General features: G+C 44.5%; 2 protein-coding genes across 5 annotated transcripts in view; one reads left to right on the top strand and one right to left on the bottom strand.

The window, feature by feature from the left end:
* Nucleotides 1-3,353, bottom strand: part of LOC121540201 (angiopoietin-related protein 1-like) — a 33,652-nt gene extending 30,299 nt beyond the window's left edge. Inside the window, exon 1 of the mRNA XM_041848889.1 lies at nt 2,981-3,353. The gene's annotated coding sequence lies outside the window, so the exon portion shown is untranslated. The remainder of the gene's footprint in view (nt 1-2,980) is intronic.
* Nucleotides 1-17,475, top strand: part of LOC121540200 (ras-specific guanine nucleotide-releasing factor RalGPS2-like) — a 138,009-nt gene that overhangs the window by 104,244 nt on the left and 16,290 nt on the right. For 3 of the 4 annotated variants that reach the window (XM_045207821.1, XM_041848888.2, XM_045207820.1), the window contains exons 10-16: nt 8,267-8,404; nt 8,492-8,582; nt 8,700-8,903; nt 9,101-9,252; nt 9,379-9,433; nt 9,782-9,859; nt 13,258-13,363. In XM_045207821.1, coding sequence (XP_045063756.1) covers nt 8,267-8,404; nt 8,492-8,582; nt 8,700-8,903; nt 9,101-9,252; nt 9,379-9,433; nt 9,782-9,859; nt 13,258-13,363 — 824 coding nt within the window. The remainder of the gene's footprint in view (nt 1-8,266; nt 8,405-8,491; nt 8,583-8,699; nt 8,904-9,100; nt 9,253-9,378; nt 9,434-9,781; nt 9,860-13,257; nt 13,364-17,475) is intronic. The other variant, XM_045207822.1, reaches the window with a different exon arrangement.

The following is a 17,475-nucleotide window of genomic DNA, read 5'->3' as shown; positions in this document are numbered from 1 at the left end:
GATTTCTTCCACAGCCCTACACCACACTGGAGTCAAGCTTTTTTGGTTCTTATACTGTGCGTTTAGACTGGAACCCTAGACGAGTTTCAAGTCAGAAGTCAAATGTGGGGTTCTCAGAGTAGTAGGGTGTGGCCCCACTCTGCCTTCACCCCCACCCCATAATCAATCACTCTTTGTGGGGCATAAGCCCTAGCAGGTCTCTCTCTCACACACACACCCAAGCTCCCTTGTGGGCCTCCCCGTGTTTGTGTATATGTCGTTGAGTGCTGACTGCTGTGTCAATGGTTAGCTTGGATTCGTACAAGGCCTCCCTTACTCTCTCCATCACACACACTCACTCTCAAGATAACAACTCTCAAGATAACAAGGTGTGTGTGTGTGTGTGTGTGACCCTCCAGGACCTATAGGGTGAATAATGCAGTGTGTTTTATGTTGGAGCGGAACCGTTAATCCTCTGGTGGTGTTATTTTTACTGCTCTGTCAGTCACCCTACTACCAAAAACCTCTGCACATATGTTACCTATTAGACACACACACACACACACAGTGTCCTCTGACTCTTGGTTGTGTGTGTGCCTGCGTCTTGCCTCCCGCTGTCCTCTCCCTTCTCTCTTTCTCTTTCCTTTCCTACCAGAGTAGTTTTGACTCATTACTGTCTGATTCTTCCTTAACACATAACAGATCCATGTATGAGCTCTGTATATACTGCTCTCCGTCTCCTATATCCCCCTCCTCCTTCTGTTCTTTCCATTGGTGCAGGTAACGGCTGACTTATATTTATGGAGGGTTTTATTTGCGTTAATAAAGTGTTTTAAAGAGGTGGTGGATTACTCTCTGTGTGACAGGCAGGCTCAGGGGACAATGTGTGTGTATGTTGTAGCTGTGATATTGTGGTCCTAGAAAGAGCTGCTAACTGTGTGTTTGTGGACTGACACCGCAGTGTGCGTTTGAGTTGCTCGGAATCCCATATGAATAGACCTACTCCTCAAATGTGTGTACGTTTAAATCCTCTCCAAAACCTGGATGTTAAGTCCCGTCAATGTGTGTTGCTGTGAAGCACGAGGTTTCTCTGATGACGTTTGACTGGGAAAGTCCCTAACTGCTCAGACAGTGTGTGTGTGTCTGGTACTGTGGTAGGGAGAGAGTGATGTTGGGAAGAGAGTAAGGGTCTCGTTGGGGCCGTGAGTGTGGGCCTTGTGGTGGGCAACACTGGGAGCACCTCACTGTGGTGGGGTATAGTTATGGTTGGCCTAATGCCTTCTGTTCTGGCCAGCCAGCTCCACTAGCCATCTCTCTGTCTACAGCACAGCTACAGGACCTTCACAAGTCACACTACATTAATGTGGGCCAGTCGGACTTGATGAGCAAGTACATCTACAATTGTTGTTAAGGGCAGGTTAGGGTTAAAATCCTATCTAGGGTTAGAAAGTAGAATACTTCAGTTTGTTGTTGTAGCCAGAGAGTGATGAGCCATTTAAGTCACTACACACACACACACACACACACGTTTCAGGTGAACTGAACGATGAGCACTCCTACTTCTGCGTGGAATGTACTGGACAAAACACTGGATAAAAATAATGTTTCTCCTCTCTTGCTCTGTCTCTCTCTCTCTCTCTGCTACCCCCTCTTTCTCTCACTCTCTCAGACCCTCGCTCTATCTTTCTCTCCCTTTCTCTCTCTCCGTCTCTGTCGCTCTGTGTCAGTCAGATGATTTAGGGCTGTGATTCGCTCTGTTTTATCGCTTTCTGAAAAACACTTGTCCTCACGAAACATTTTCAGAACATTTAGTCCTGCCCTCATGTTTGCTTTAGCTGTTTAAGACTTCCTATGTGAACTGTGTGGCTCTGCTCGTGTGCACATGCGTATGTACGTGCATTCCCTATCTACAGTCGGACAGCATTAACAGATGTGCATCCTTAGTGAGCTGAGAGAGTTTTCCATGGATCTCACTGACAGAGCAGAGCATGTAAAAGTGAAAGCAGTTGAACATAATTGTGAGTGGCAATGTGAGCGCTAGCAGACTGATATTATTAGCGTTCAAAGCCCCCAGTGTCATGGTGAGGTTTAGAGCGGCTGCATGGCAGTGGTGGATGTCTGGATGGAGGGTAGCGTTGGCTGCAGGAGGATGTGGTCAGAGAATAATTACATTGTATTATCAGGGTTGTTTTTCTTCAAACAAGATGCCATGAATGGGACCTTCTATTAACTCAGAAACAACCCCAGTCACTCTTGATGAAGCCACAAAATGCAAGTGGGTGTGTGTGTAACATCTAGCCACACACTGTAGAGTGTCACTACCTCATTAGGCTGTGACTTATTTATTTAACCCTAATCTATCCTGATTAAGTTAACAACCATTTCTCATTCTGCACTACCGGCCCTAGGACAGGCAGAGAGGGTATTAGGAAACCAAAGCTTAGATAAATAAACAGGACAATGGGTCTCTCTCTCTCTCTCCTCTTTTCCTCCCAGTCCTCTTGAATAATAGAGTTATGGAAACAGTCCAGATCGACAGAGAGAATGGAGTTACTCCAGTGAAAGACATGCACTTTATTGAACTAGTGGTAGTTTGAAAGGTAAAGTAGTAAAGTTTCAGTAGCCCGGTAAAGAGCCCAGCAGCAGTGAATGGACATTTACTGTGGAGCAGACTACCTGTTGCTGAGCGGCTGTGTGTGGCTAGCTCCCTTCTCTCCTGACGTCCGCATACAGCCTGTCTGTCACAGCCTCTCTGTCTGAGGCGTCCCTCTTACTCACACTGTACACTATGTACAACCAGCCTCACGGTAAAGCTTTTCACATCTAGATCCCAGTCCCCTGGAGAAGCAGAGCATTGCTAAACTTTTCGGACACTTCTGCAGCCAGAAAAGAACTGCCTCACAGAACATCCTAATCTCTCCTGCAGAGCTCTCCCAGCTGCTCACATAGCTACACAACAGAGAGGGGAGGGAGACAAACTCAGAGACATGCAGCTGCTTACCTTTGTGTGTTTGTTTGTGAGAGTGTATCCTGCAGATGTATGTGTGTGTCGTCAGTCAGGCAGTGCTCAGTGAGCCTTGGTGCTCCGGTTCAGTTCCCTCCTCAGGCTCTGCTCATGTGCACTTCTCCCATCTCACACAGGGGCTCATCTCTGGCTCTCTCTCCCACTCTACTCCCTCTGTCCTGGGATTAGATCTCAACTGGTCCCCCTCCTAGAGAGCCAGATTCCAGAGGCCTTCTCTCTGCATCCTGCTGCCCAGCAAAGTATCCTCTCTGTGGGCTCCGTGAGGCTGGGGTTAGGGGTTAGAGCTGGAGCTCTGTCTGGAGCATGACTGAACTAGCGGCTACTTCTACACACTGAGCTACGACGCCTGGTGCCTCAAGGTTTTCACAAAGGATTGGATGGGAAGGGAAGGGAGGGAGGAAGAGGGTGTGGAAGAGGGAGGCTGTTTTTCCCCTCCATTTCTCCCTACGTCTTTTTTAGAACATGCCAGCCCACCTCTGATGTCACTGGTCTGAAAAAAGAGAGGGAATATCAGAAGAACCTCCTCAAGTTTCACATCCTCCACCACTCCTGCCCCACTTTGTTAAGAAAAGAAAGATAGAGAGAGCCAGTTGGAGAAACTTTAGACTTCAAAAAACTGTTTGAACTCACACAAGGAGGGTTTGTTTGGGGGTAAGGACAGCAGACACACACACACACACACTCCCTTTCATCCACCATATATTGAAGTCCATGTCTGCCGCTGTAACCCCCATCCCACTAGTACCCCAAAATTATCAGACACCCGCTTCTCTCTGGCTTACTCCTCAATGCTTAGACCCCTTCTGTGTGCGAGTCCATAAGACACCCTCCATCCCTCTCTCCTATCTTCCCAGGCTGTAGTGTATGTTCATGCTGTGCCACAGTTATCCTGGTGTTGTCTGGGGTTTACTGCATCTACCTTTAAGGCCAACCCACGCTGTACGTCAGATTCAGTCTCTTACGATTATTCCATGTCACAATGTGCGACGTTACCAAATTAAGATCTTTATATCGACCTGGCCAGATTGTACGATTTGCTTCAGTTTTGTCATCACATTCTGCGATTGGCTTGCGAGGCTACATCAGCCGACGTAGGCTATGTCAACTGCAGTGGTGTATTTGATCAGCGCATGTGCTAGCACCAGCAGCGCAAGCCTCCCTCTATGCTTATGCGTGAGTGAAGTGAGTTCGTAAAAACTAAAAGTATGCATCTTAGAAATAGTTTTCACATACAAACGTTATTTGTCTGAACTCAGAATCAATTAGGCTTCCCCAAAATAACATGGTCGCTGTGGTAGAACTTTTCTTTTGATTGGCGATTTTGTGCATTTATCAAAATCCCATCAAGTAGCCTGATTTTCAAATGTGTCATGTAAACAAGATTATTAGGGAAATCGCTATTTTTGCACAGCATGTAAACAAACTATTTAAATCAAACTATTATATTAATCTGCTATTCACAATAATCGTATTATTGTGTGCATACTCAGTGCCGGCCGTGTTCCTATTGGTCAGTCACCGGGATTGGCTCGTAACACCAACCACACTACACGATAAAGGCAAAAAAATGTGCCTGAACTTTGTCGGAGCCTACGACCGCACGTAGTGGTACTTAATCGGAAGACCTAGACCCTGTCACACTGAACAAGCCAAGACGCCTGACAATCGTTTACAACCTAAGAATTTGCCCACAACGTGGAAATTTGGTCTGGGACGGCAAAATCGTGGCATAAGACGGCTAAATAAAATCTTACAGTTTGTGCAGCCCTTTAGACACTGTGTAATACACATAGCTGTGTGTGTGAATGGGTCTTTGTGCGGTGCATATACATCACACTGATTTGTAGAGAGGTGGGAAGGAGAGGCCAGCTCTAGGTGTATGGAGAGACCCTCTTCCTCTCCTCCCCCTCTCCCCTTTCCCTCCCCTCTCTCCCTATCCCCAACCATGTGAGATGTCAGAGAGCGAGCAGATGATTTACATGTTTTGGAGAGAGGTTTTTTCTGGTTGCCAGACTGGTTGATAATATCTTCATGTCACACTTCCAGATAGAACACTGGAATGTGTAGAGGGGATCAGAGGAGAAGGGGGCCTTTTAATTTTTAATTTTTTTGACTTAGTAACTACTTCCTGCTCTTGTCTCAGATTTCTGACGTGTGTATGTGTTCTGGGCAGACTTTACTCTTGCATGACTAACTGCCGTCATCCTTCCGACACGCTATGAAATTACCAGTACTGGCGGTTAAGCCTTCACTCCCTCTCTCTCTTCTTCCCATCTCTCCATCTCGCAGCTGTTTCTCCATAACCATTTGTTTGCACTTCTTCTCTCTGTCCCGCTCTCTATCGCTCCCTTTCTCCTTCCCTATATCTCCCTCCATTCCTCCCTCTGGTTCTAATCAGAGTGATGGTATGTATGATGTAGGCATTAGAGGGCTCCATGATGAGTGGTGCTGTCCCAGGACTAGTGTCTGCTGCTCTAGTGTAGTCAACATTGGTGTTTTGTTGTTGCACAGTTGCTTTTACAACCACTTGGCTTCCTGACTGTTCAGTTGTGTGTGAGCGTGTCAAAAGGAGAACAACTCTTATGTCATGAGGGTGTGAGACATTGCCTTGCATCTGCTGCTGCTGTGCTGCTCTCATTACGAACATGAAAGTGAGGGGGGAGAGAGAATTTGGGTTTGGGGGGGGTGTTGAAGGAGAACTAGGGACTGGATAGAAAGCAGAAGAGAAGAGAATGACAGATGTATGGAGAGGGAGATGATGTCGGAGACAGTGTGATGGGAGAAAGTTAAATGGTCAAATTCATCTCAATTTCGAGAGAGAGAGGCGTGTGGGGAGTGAGAAAGAGGGACAGAGAGCGAGGCGTGTGGGGAGTGAGAGAGGGACAGAGAGCGAGGCGTGTGGGGAGTGAGAGAGGGACAGAGAGCGAGGCGTGTGGGGAGTGAGAGAGGGACAGAGAGCGAGGCGTGTGGGGAGTGAGAGAGGGACAGAGAGAGAGGCGTGTGGGGAGTGAGAAGAGGGACAGAGAGCGAGGCGTGTGGGGGAGTGAGAGAGGGACAGAGAGCGAGGCGTGTGGGGAGTAGAGAGAGGGACAGAGAGCGAGCATGTGGGGAGTGAGAGAGGGACAGAGAGAGGCGTGTGGGGAGTGAGAAAGAGGGACAGAGAGAGCGAGGCGTGTGGGGAGTGAGAAAGAGAGACAGAGAGCGAGGCGTGTGGGGGAGTGAGAGAGAGAGGGACAGAGAGAGAGCGAGGCGTGTGGGGAGTGAGAGAGGGACAGAGAGCGAGGCGTGTGGGGAGTGAGAGAGGGACAGAGAGCGAGGCGTGTGGGGAGTGAGAAAGAGGGACAGAGAGAGAGGCGTGTGGGGAGTGAGAAAGAGGGACAGAGAGAGAGGCGTGTGGGGAGTGAGAGAGGGACAGAGAGAGAGGCGTGTGGGGGGAGTGAGAGAGGGACAGAGGGAGAGAGAGGCGTGTGGGGAGTGAGAGAGGGACAGAGAGAGGCGTGTGGGGAGTGAGAGAGGGACAGAGAGAGGCATGTGGGGAGTGAGAGAGGGACAGAGAGAGGCGTGTGGGGAGTGAGAGAGGGACAGAGAGAGAGAGAGGCGTGTGGGGAGTGAGAGAGGGACAGAGAGAGAGCGAGGCATGTGGGGAGTGAGAGAGAGAGGGACAGAGAGAGAGCGAGGCATGTGGGGAGTGAGAGAGAGAGGGACAGAGAGAGGGAGGGACAGAGAGAGGCGTGTGGGGAGTGAGAGAGAGGGACAGAGAGAGGCGTGTGGGGAGTGAGAGAGAGAGGGACAGAGAGAGGCGTGTGGGGAGTGAGAGAGAGAGGGACAGAGAGAGGCGCGTGTGGGGGGAGAGAGAGAGAGGCGCGTGTGGGGAGAGAGAGGGACAGAGAGGGACAGAGAGGCATGTGGGGAGAGAGAGAGAGGGACAGAGAGAGGCGCGTGTGGGGGGAGAGAGAGAGAAAGGCGCGTGTGGGGAGAGAGAGAGAGGGACAGAGGGACAGAGAGGCGTGTGGGGAGAGAGAGGGACAGAGAGAGGCGTGTGGGGGGAGAGAGAGGGACAGAGAGAGGCGTGTGGGGAGTGAGAAAGAGAGGGAAGAGGTGTAGAGAGGTGGGGGGAATGAGAAAGAGAGAGGTGGGGGGGAGTGAAAGAGAGAGGGGGGAGGTAGAGAGAGGGAGAGAGGGAGAGGTAGAGAGAGGGAGAGGTGGTGGGGGGGAGTGAGACAGTGGGCGGTAGAGAGACAGTAGGAGGTGGGAGGTAGAGAGAGCGAGAGAGAGAGAGAGAGAGAGAGGCGTTCCACAGGGATGCTGGCCCATCTTTACTCCAGTGCTTCCCACAGTTGTCAAGTGTGCTGGATGTCCTTTGGGCGTTGGAGCATTTTTGATACACATGGCAAATCTAGCAGCGTTGCAGTTCTTCACACAAACCGGTGCGCCCTGGCGCCTACTATCATACCCCGTTCAAAGGCACTTGTCTTGCCCATTTACCCTCTGAATGGCACACATACACAATCCATATCTCAAGACTTTCAAATCCTTCTTTAACCTGTCTCCTCCCCTTCATCTACACTGATTGGAGTGGATTTAACAAGTGACATCAATAATTGATCATAGCTTTCACCTGGTCAGTCTGTCATGGAAAGAGCAGGTGTTCTTAATGTTTTGTTAACACCATTGCTCAACATATGATTGTTTATGTATGAATAACAGGATGATGGAATATTGTGTGTGTTCTATTAGTGGTGTTTGTGTGGTACACATTCCACTCATGTCATGTCTCAACTCCAGTGTGATGTCATTAGACTGCCGTCAAACGATCTGTCTGTGTGTGTGTTATCAGAATGTGTTTGTTGATTAAGGAATAGGGATTAGTCAGTATGTGGTCTGGAATGATTTCGTTGTTCCCTGGTGTTGTTTTGAGTCACGCCTCAGACAGATGGACCTTGCCCTCATTTGGCTGGAAGAACAGAGAGTGCTGAGAGATGGAGAAAATGAAAGTGAGAGAAGGAGAGATTGGGTGTCTGCAGGCAACTAATGCAATCTTTTTCACTGAGTCAGCAGATTCTGTTCTCTGTTTGGGTTCATGTTTGTTTGTAAGAAAATCATGCTGAAGTTCCCATGGCAATTGCATTTGTTACTCTAGTATGTGCCAGTGTTCTAGGATTCTAATTAACCTATCATCTCATGTGTTTAAGAGTATTTACCCATGACAAGTTCTTGACCATCTCTCTCTCTTTCTCTGTATCTCGCCCTCTCTCTGTGTAGGTATGTATCTGTCTGACCTGACGTATATAGACTCAGCGTATCCCTCTACTGGCAGCATCCTGGAGAATGAACAGAGATCCAACCTCATGAACAACATCCTGAGGATTATATCTGACCTGCAACGCTCCTGCACCTACGGTACACACACACACACACACATGCACACACCCATGCACACACCCCTCCCTACTTCATACCCTAAGACCTTTCTCTCTGTCTGTATAGATATACCAATGTTGCCTCATGTCCAGAAATATCTCAACTCAGTCATGTATATCGAGGAGCTACAGAAGTTTGTGGAGGATGACAACTACAAGTGAGTAGTGGCTCTGTTAGGTTAATGGAGTTTGATTAGTTTGACCTTTATTGGAAGTCATAATCAGGTATGTGTTATGTGGTTCTCATGTGTAATGTTGTGTTGTATTGTGTTCAGGTTGTCGTTGAAGATTGAGCCTGCCACCAGCACCCCCCGCTCGACTGCCTCTAGAGAGGACCTTGTAGTTTCGGATGCATCTGCCTCTCCTCTGTGTGGCCGTAAGGGCCCCATTGCAGACGGAACCAAAGTCCCTCCCACGCCCCCCTCCCCCCGGAACCTCCTCCCCTATGGACACAGGAAGTGTCACAGCCTGGGCTACAAGTGAGTCACCCTCTACCGCAGGCTAACTTTAGCATCCATTACCACATAACATCTGAATGCAATGCTTCCCACTTCAGAATCTTCTGGATTCCAAGCCATAATCACCCCCATGTGCTCTTTTAGGGATTTCGCAAATGTTACTGCATTGGTTAATTGGTTGTCATATGTTTTCTAATAGTTATTTTGTTTCTCTGTAGTTTTATTCATAAGATGAATACGGTGGAGTTTAAGAGCGCTACGTTCCCCAATGCTGGTTCTCGTCATCTATTGGACGACAGCGTCATGGAGAGCCACACCCCTACAAGAGGACAGGCCGAGAGCTCAACGCTCTCCAGCGGCATCTCACTGGGTTAGACACACACACACACACACACACACACACACACACACACACACACACACACACACACACAACTGTGCTCTTATTCCTGTCTGTTGACTTTGACAGTAACACTGTCTGTCTGTGTATCTGCAGGGAGCAGTGAGGGTTCAGAACTCAGTGAAGAGATGTCCTGGCCAGCCTTTGAGAGGTAAGTCTGCACGCGCACACACACACACACGATGATGTGTGAATCTCTTTGACGAAAGCTTAGCCTACAGGCAAGCAGCACTTACTGCCTTCTGAGCTGCTGTTCAGTGGGCAAACACAGTCTAGTGGTGTACAGACGACCAGGGTTCAAACCCAGTAACTGGTCACATAAGCCCTTATGTCCGAGCGTCCGATGCTCTGTACCAAAAACACCAGTCCTGAAAGAACCTGAAGAAAAAACAACCGTCCTCATCCCAACCCTCACAATTTTGATAGAATGAACCGAGCTGAGAGAACCCAACCTTTACTGTTCCATGCCCCCACCCTGTCCCTGTCCTCTGCTGAACAGGACTCGGTTCTATCACTCTCTGGGCCCTGTGACCCGCGTGGCCAGAATCCCCTACAAAGGAGGCCTGAGGCCCAGCAGGTACACATACATTTCCCCCTACTCTACAACCCTCTCAACACCCTCGCCCCCTTCTCAACTCCCTCTCCACCCTGCCATCTGCCGCCCATATCCCCTCTGTTTGCCCGAGGGCCACTGTGTGCTGGTGTGTGTGTTGAAGGTGGTGGGAGTGTGTGTGTGGTATAATCGGGTGGTGGGACTCTGTGGGAGATTCTCCGCTAAACCAGACCATCTTAGCAACACTCTCATTCTCCCTGTATGGTATCTTTCACACATGCATTTTAATGACTTGTTTACACCTCAAACATTTATACGGGATTGTCAATTAAACTTTATGCAATATGGAGCCTGCAGGTTTTCTAAGAGGTGACTGAGTTTCCAGTTTACCACACTGCTGGGAGTTCTGCCCTCTGTCAGTCAGTCATAGACTTCTATTCTAGCTCCATTGGTTCTCTCTGTCATATATACAGTGCCTTCGGAAAGTATTCAGACCCCTTGACCTTTTCCACATTTTGTTAGGTTACAGCCTTATTCTAAAATTGATTTAAAAAATATTTTTAAAATCCTCATCAATCTACACACAATACCCCATAATAACAAAGCAAAAACAGGTTTTTAGAAAATGTTGCTAATTTATAAAAATTAAAAAAACATATCACATTTACATAAGTATTCAGACCCTTTACTCAGTACTTTGTTGAAGCACCTTTGGGAGCAATTACAGCCTTGAGTCTTCTTGGGTATGACGCTACAAGCTTGGCACACCTGTTTTTGGGGAGATTCTCCCATTCTTCTCTGCAGATCCTCTCAAGCTCTGTCAGGTTGGATGGGGAGCGTTGCTGCACAGATATTTCCAGGTCTCTCCAGAGATGTTCGACCGGGCTCTGGCTGGGCCACTCAAGGACATTCAGAGACTTGTCCCGAAGCCACTCCTGTGTTGTCTTGGCTGTGTGCTTAGGGTTGCTGTCCTGTTGGAAGGTGAACCTTTGCCCCAGTCGGAGATCCTGAGCGCTCTAGAGCAGGTTATCATCAAGAATCTGTCTGTACTTGACTCCGTGTATCTTTGCCTCGATCCTGACTAGTCTCCCAGTCCCTGCCGCTGAAAAACACCCCCACAGCATGATGCTGCCACCACCATGCTTCACCGTAGGGATGGTGCCAGGTTTCCTCCAGACGTGACACTTGGCATTCAGTTCAAAGAGTTGAATCTTGGTTTCATCAGACCAGAGAATCTTGTTTCTCATGGTCCGAGAGTCGTTTAGGTGCCTTTTGGCAAACTCCAAGCGGGCTGTCATGTGCCTTTTACTGAGGAGTGGCTTCCGTCTGGCCACTCTACCATAAAGGCCTGAATGGTGGAGTGCTGCAGAGATAATTGTCTATCTGGAAGCTTCTCCCATCTCCACAGAAGAACTCTGGAGCTCTGTCAGAGTGACCATTGGGTTCTTGTTCACCTCCCTGACCAAGGCCCTTCTCCCCCGATTGCTGAGTTTGGTCGGGCGGAGAGCTCTAGGAAGAGTCTTGGTGGTTCCAAACTTCTTCCATTTAAGAATGATGGAGGCCACTGCGTTCTTGGGGACCTTCAATGCTGCAGAAATGTTTTGGTACCCTTCCCCAGATCTGTGCCCCGACACTGTCCCGGAGCTCTACGGACAATTCCTTCAACCTCATGGCTTGGTTTTTGCGCTGACATGCACTGTCAACTTAGATTGTAAACTGTCATGGTCAAAACATATAGATTCAATGGTTGTAAAGATGGGGAGAGGTCTATCTGTAAGAAAGAGATGCTCTGCTTTTTTGACACCACACTCCAAAAAGCAAGTCCTGCTTTCTCTAGTTTTGTCTTGTATTGATTATTGTCCAGTCGTGTGGTCAAGTGCTGCAAGGAAAGACCTAGTTAAGCTGCAGCTGGCCCAGAACAGAGCGGCACGTCTTGTTCTTCATTGTAATCAGAGGGCTGATATAAATACTATGCATGCCAGTCTCTCTTGGCTAAGAGTTGAGGAGAGACTGACCAAATTGTTTGCATAGTCAACTTACACACAGCGCTGACACACACTTACCCCACCAGACATGCCACCAGGGGTCTTTCCACAGTCCCCAAATCCAGAATAAATTAAAGAAAGCGTACCGTATTATATAGAGCCATTTTTGCATGTGTATGTATTGATATGTAGGCTACGTGTGCCTTTTGTACAAAACAAATATGTAGTTCTGTCCTTGAGCTGTTGTCTATTAATGTTCTGTATTATGTCATGTCCCATGTTTTGTGTTGACCCCAGGAAGAGTAGCTCCTGCTTTTGTAACAGCTAATGGGGGATCCTAATAAAATACCAAAAAAATACCAAAAACTGTGGGACCTTATATAGACAGGTGTGTGCCTTTCCAAATCATGTCCAATCAATTGAATTTACCACAGGTGGACTCCAATCAAGTTGTAGAAACATCTCAAGGGTGATCAATGGAAACAGGATACACCTGAGCTCAATTTTGAGTCTCATTGCAAAGGGTCTGAATACTTATGTAAATAAGGTGTTTTTGTTTTTAACAAATTTGCAAAACTTTCAAAAAACCTGTTCACTTTGTCATTATTGGGTATTGCGTGTATATTGCTAAGGATTTGTATTTATTTAATCAAGTTTAGAATAAGGCTGTAACGTAACAAAATTAGGAAAAAGTCAAGGGGTCTGAATACTTTCCGAAGGCACTGTATGCCTCACTGGTGTCCTCCTAGTTCCCACTGGCTGCCCTTTCCTTATTCTCTGTGATCACAGCCAGAAAGACTCTGCACTGGAACCTTCCAGACAGGAAAATATGTCTGTGGAATTTATTCAAAGCAAGCCAAATACTGCTGCTACACAATTGATTGAATATGCAGATAGTGCAGTTCAGATATTGATTAATGAGGAAACTTCCCTGCAGATTCCGCCTGGCCCTACGTCAAATAAAATACTTTTTGAATTTCTGCATGTGAGTGTGTCCGTTTGTGCCTGTGTTTTGCTGTGTGTTTATGTCCTTGTCTCTGTGTGCGTTTGTGTGTGTGTCGTAGGGCTGGGCGATATATCGTGAATACCGGTATGGTACCACATACCAGTATGGAATTTTACAGTACCGTCTAACGATATTTTGATACAGTGCTAAACTAAATGAAAGGTTCCACAGACTACTGTCACTTTTGTCCTAGTGTGGTTGAATATAAAACCATCAGAATGGAGAAATCCCATTAAAACCACTTAGAATTCATTTGTTGCCTTCCTACTCATAAAACATATTTAGAACTTGTATTATTCAGAAACATAAATACTGTCAAATACCGCCATTATATTATATTTTGCCCATATCGCCCAGCCCTACGTGTGTGTGTGTGTGTGTGTGTGTTTCTCTGTAAGTGTGTGTTGTAATTGTGCTGTGTTCTGCTCTAGCTCTGCGGAGTCTGAGGAGTTAGCGGTGCACCTGTACCCTGGAGCCGTCACCGTACAGGGAGTCCTACGACGCAAAACTGTCTTCAAGGAGGGCAAGAAACCCACGGTGAGAACACACACTGCATACATAAAGAACATACTGTACATTGGTCTTTCTATAAATAATGGGGCCAATGTGTGATATTGGGATCAACATTTCAAAATAGTTTGAAACTAAAATAAAAATGATGTTTATGCAGTTCCACTTGTGAACTTAGAGGAATAAAAGTGAATATATGCAAATTGGCCCATAACTCCACCTATACAACAACATAGGCCTAGGACTATACATCCTTTAAGCAGGATTCATACAGACATAGTTAGTCAATTTCAAGTATTTTCAGGGACTTTTTCCAGCACTTAATTACAATTTTCAAGGACCTCAATGTTATACAATTGTGTAATTTATATACACTATCAGTCAAAAGTTTTAGAACACCTACTCATTCAAGGGTTTTTCTTTATTTTTACTATTTTCTACATTGTAGAATAATAGTGAAGACATCAAAACTATGAAATAACACATATGGAATCATGTAGTAACCAAAAAAGTGTTAAACAAATCCAAATATATTTTAGATTCTTCAAAGTAGCCACCCTTTGCCTTGATGACAGCTTTGCACACATAATAAAGCCTATGTCCATGAATAGAGGTGGCATTAATCTCACCTTCGCCATTTGAATCTCACCATCGCTGTTTTTATATTGAGAAAGCGACCAAAAACTAGGCTCCCTTTGTAATGGAAGGATTTGTTTGGAAAGCCAAGTTGAAGCCAACATTAGATGTTGTCGTCCTCATAATAACCGCACGTGGTTTTACCGCAACAGAGTAGCGCAACAACACCCATCAATTGAAGCAGAGGGAAACAAACCAAAGTGGCCACATCTCTCACAAAAACTGATCAGAAATGAAATCACGGATAATTATAAGAGAGCAGGAGAATAAATCGGCTACAATAATTACAAGGACTTTTCAGACACCAAATTGAGTAAATGTCTGATTTTCAAGGTAGGCCTATACCAGCACTTGAATTTCTGAGCTCCAAATTCAAGTTCAAGTAGGCTACTTCAATCCCCTTGTATTGTTTAAAATCGCAGGTGTAACATAGAAACTAAAATGTATTTGTCATGTTATTTAATGACCAGGTCATATTGTGAAGAAGCCCACAAGGCTATGTAATTTGTTGTCATTATATCCAGAATAATGAATAGGAATTGCGTTGGGTGTTGCACAATAGTCTATCCTACACAATTGTGCACAGTAGCCTCTGTCCCTTCCGAGGCACAAAAACGTATGAAAACATGAACTCATTACCTTGATGCTTTCTCTGTTCAATCTAATGAGACCTTGCTGTAAATCAAGACAACAACAGATGATCAACATCAATTTGCTAGGGATATTAGATCCAACGTGGATCCAGGCACAACTGTCTTCACCGGCGTAAAGAATGATATAACAAAATATTCTGGACATTCCTTGCGAACACCTTTTTTCCAGCTCTTGGGCTGCTGCGTTTCATGTGCTATTACAACGTAATCAGATTATGTGTGAAAATATCAAGGCTTAATTAAACGGCTCGACATCAAATGCACATCCAACAATTATTATTTAATGTGCATGCGACAAGTGTTATGTAGATATACTTCTCCCATGGGCAAAGAAACTCAAAAGGGGTGATGATATTAATTAACAGTAATTTTGATCCGACTGTGCAAATTGTCCAAACAGATCCGCAAGGTACATGGATGATTTTAAATATGTTATTGGAACATAAACAGATATGGCTCATTAACCTTTACGGACCAAATAATGATGATCCACACTTCTTTTAAAATATATATAATAAATTATCAACCCTGTAAGCAATACAAGACTCTATTATTATAGGAGGAGATTATAATATTGTTTTAAGTAGCTCAATGGACCGTAAAGGAAATCGCACTACAAACTATCACCCTCATGCTCTTAAGGAAATCATGAATGTCATGGATACATTAGAACTAGTGGATATATGGAGTCTTAAATATCCTGACCTAGTGAGATATACATGGTGGAGACTCAATCATGCTAGTCGTCTTGACGTCTTTCTTATGTCATTCTCGTTTGCACCAAAAGTTTAAAAAGTGTTGATAGGGGACAGAATGCGGTCGGACCATTATATAATTGGCATATACATTACTCTTACTGAATTTCCACGTGGGCGAGGATATTGGACATTTAATCAAAGCCTATTTGATGATAACTTGTTTTTAACTAGGACAGAGGAATTTATAACTGCATTTTTCCATTATAACATAGGTACAGCAAATCCCCTTATTGTATGGGACACTTTTAAATATGCCTTTAGAGGCCATGCAATTCAGTACTCATCTCAAAAACAAAAGCAATTTAGGTCAAAAGAGTCCATACTAACAAAGGAAATAGAAGGTCTAACAGAACAGATAGATAGCAATAAAAATTGTAACGTAGAGGCTCAGAATAAATTAGAGAAAAAAGAAATGGAGGAACTTATTGAAGAAAGATCAAATGAAATAAAGCAAACTGGATGGAATATGTGGAAAAATGCACCAAATTCTTTTTTAACCTTCAACATAGAAACGCTACCAAAAAGAATTTACTGAAACTGGTTACAAATGACGGAGTACCCATGATTCACCAAATTATATTTTGAAGGAGGAAGCAAAGTACTTTAAGCATATGTTTTCGTTTCAGTCACCTCCATCTCCTCTAACTGAAGCTAATTGTATGGATTTTTTTCTATTGATAATGTAAAATTAACAGCCATACAGAAATAATCATGTGAAGGTGAAATTACAGAGGAACTTCTGGATGCAATTAAAGACTTTAAGTCTGGGAAAAATCCAGGGTTGGATGGCATACCAGTTGAGGTATACCAAACCTTTTTTTATATACTCAGAGGACCGTTATTAGCATGTTTTAACCACTCCTATGTAAATGGTAGATTATCAGACACTCAAGAAGAAGGTCTGATTTCATTATTACTGAAACAGGATACAAGTGGGAAATATAAAGATCCTGTCCATTTAAAAAATTGGAGGCCTCTTACACTTCAGTGTTGTGAAGCAAAAATTCTAGCAAAATGTATAGCGCATAGAATTAAAAAGGTATTGTCGGACATTATTAATTCTAATCAGACAGGTTTTTTACATGGACGATACATTGGAGATAATATAAGGCAAGTATTGGAAACAATAGAACACTATGACAAATCTGGGAAACCAGGCCTGCTATTCATAGCTGACTTTGAAAAGGCTTTTGATAATGTACGACTGGAGTTTATATATAAATGTATATAGTATTTTAATTTTGGAGAATCTCTTTATAAAATGGGTTAAAATCATGTATAGTAACCCTAGGTGTAAAATAGTAAATAATGGCTATTTCTCAGAAAGTTTTAAACTGTCAAGAGGAGTAAAACAAGGTTGTCCACTATCGGCATATCTATTTATTATGGCCATCGAAATGTTAGCTATTAAAATCAGATCCAACAATAATATCAAGGGAATAGAAATCCAGGGCTTAAAAACAAAGGTGTCATTGTACGCTGATGATTCATGTTTTCTTTTAAATCCACAACTTGAATCCCTCCACAGCCTCATAGAGGATCTAGATACATTTTATAACCTCTCTGAATTACAACCAAATTATGGTAAATGTACTATATTACGTATTGGATCACTAAAAAAACATTACCGTGTAGTTTACCAATGAAATGGTCTGATGGTGATGTGGATATACTCGGAATACATATCCCAAAAGAAAGAAATGATCTCACTCAATACATTTTTATAGAAAGTTAGCAAAAATAGATAAGATCTTGTTACCATGGAAAGGTAAATACCTGTCTATTTGTGGAGAAATCACCCTCTTTAGTATTATCCCAGTTTACCTATTTGCTTATGGTCTTGCCTACGCCTAGCAAACTGTTTTCTTTTTTTATTACCGGTATATGAGAAAAACATATTCAATTTTATTTGGAACAGCAAACAAGACAAAATTAACCTGGCCTATTTATATAATGAATATGAATTCGGAGTACAGAAATGATTAAATATTAAAGCATTAGACCTATCAATAAAAGTTTCAGTCATACGAAAGTTATACTTAAATCCAAACTGGTTCTCTAGCAAATTAGTAAGATTGTCTCACCCCATGTT

The sequence above is a fragment of the Coregonus clupeaformis genome, chromosome 26 (genome assembly GCF_020615455.1).
Source record: "Coregonus clupeaformis isolate EN_2021a chromosome 26, ASM2061545v1, whole genome shotgun sequence".
NCBI lineage: Eukaryota > Metazoa > Chordata > Actinopteri > Salmoniformes > Salmonidae > Coregonus > Coregonus clupeaformis.
The sequence above is the reverse complement of the archived record's forward strand: the minus strand, read 5'-3'. Positions and strand labels throughout refer to the sequence as shown.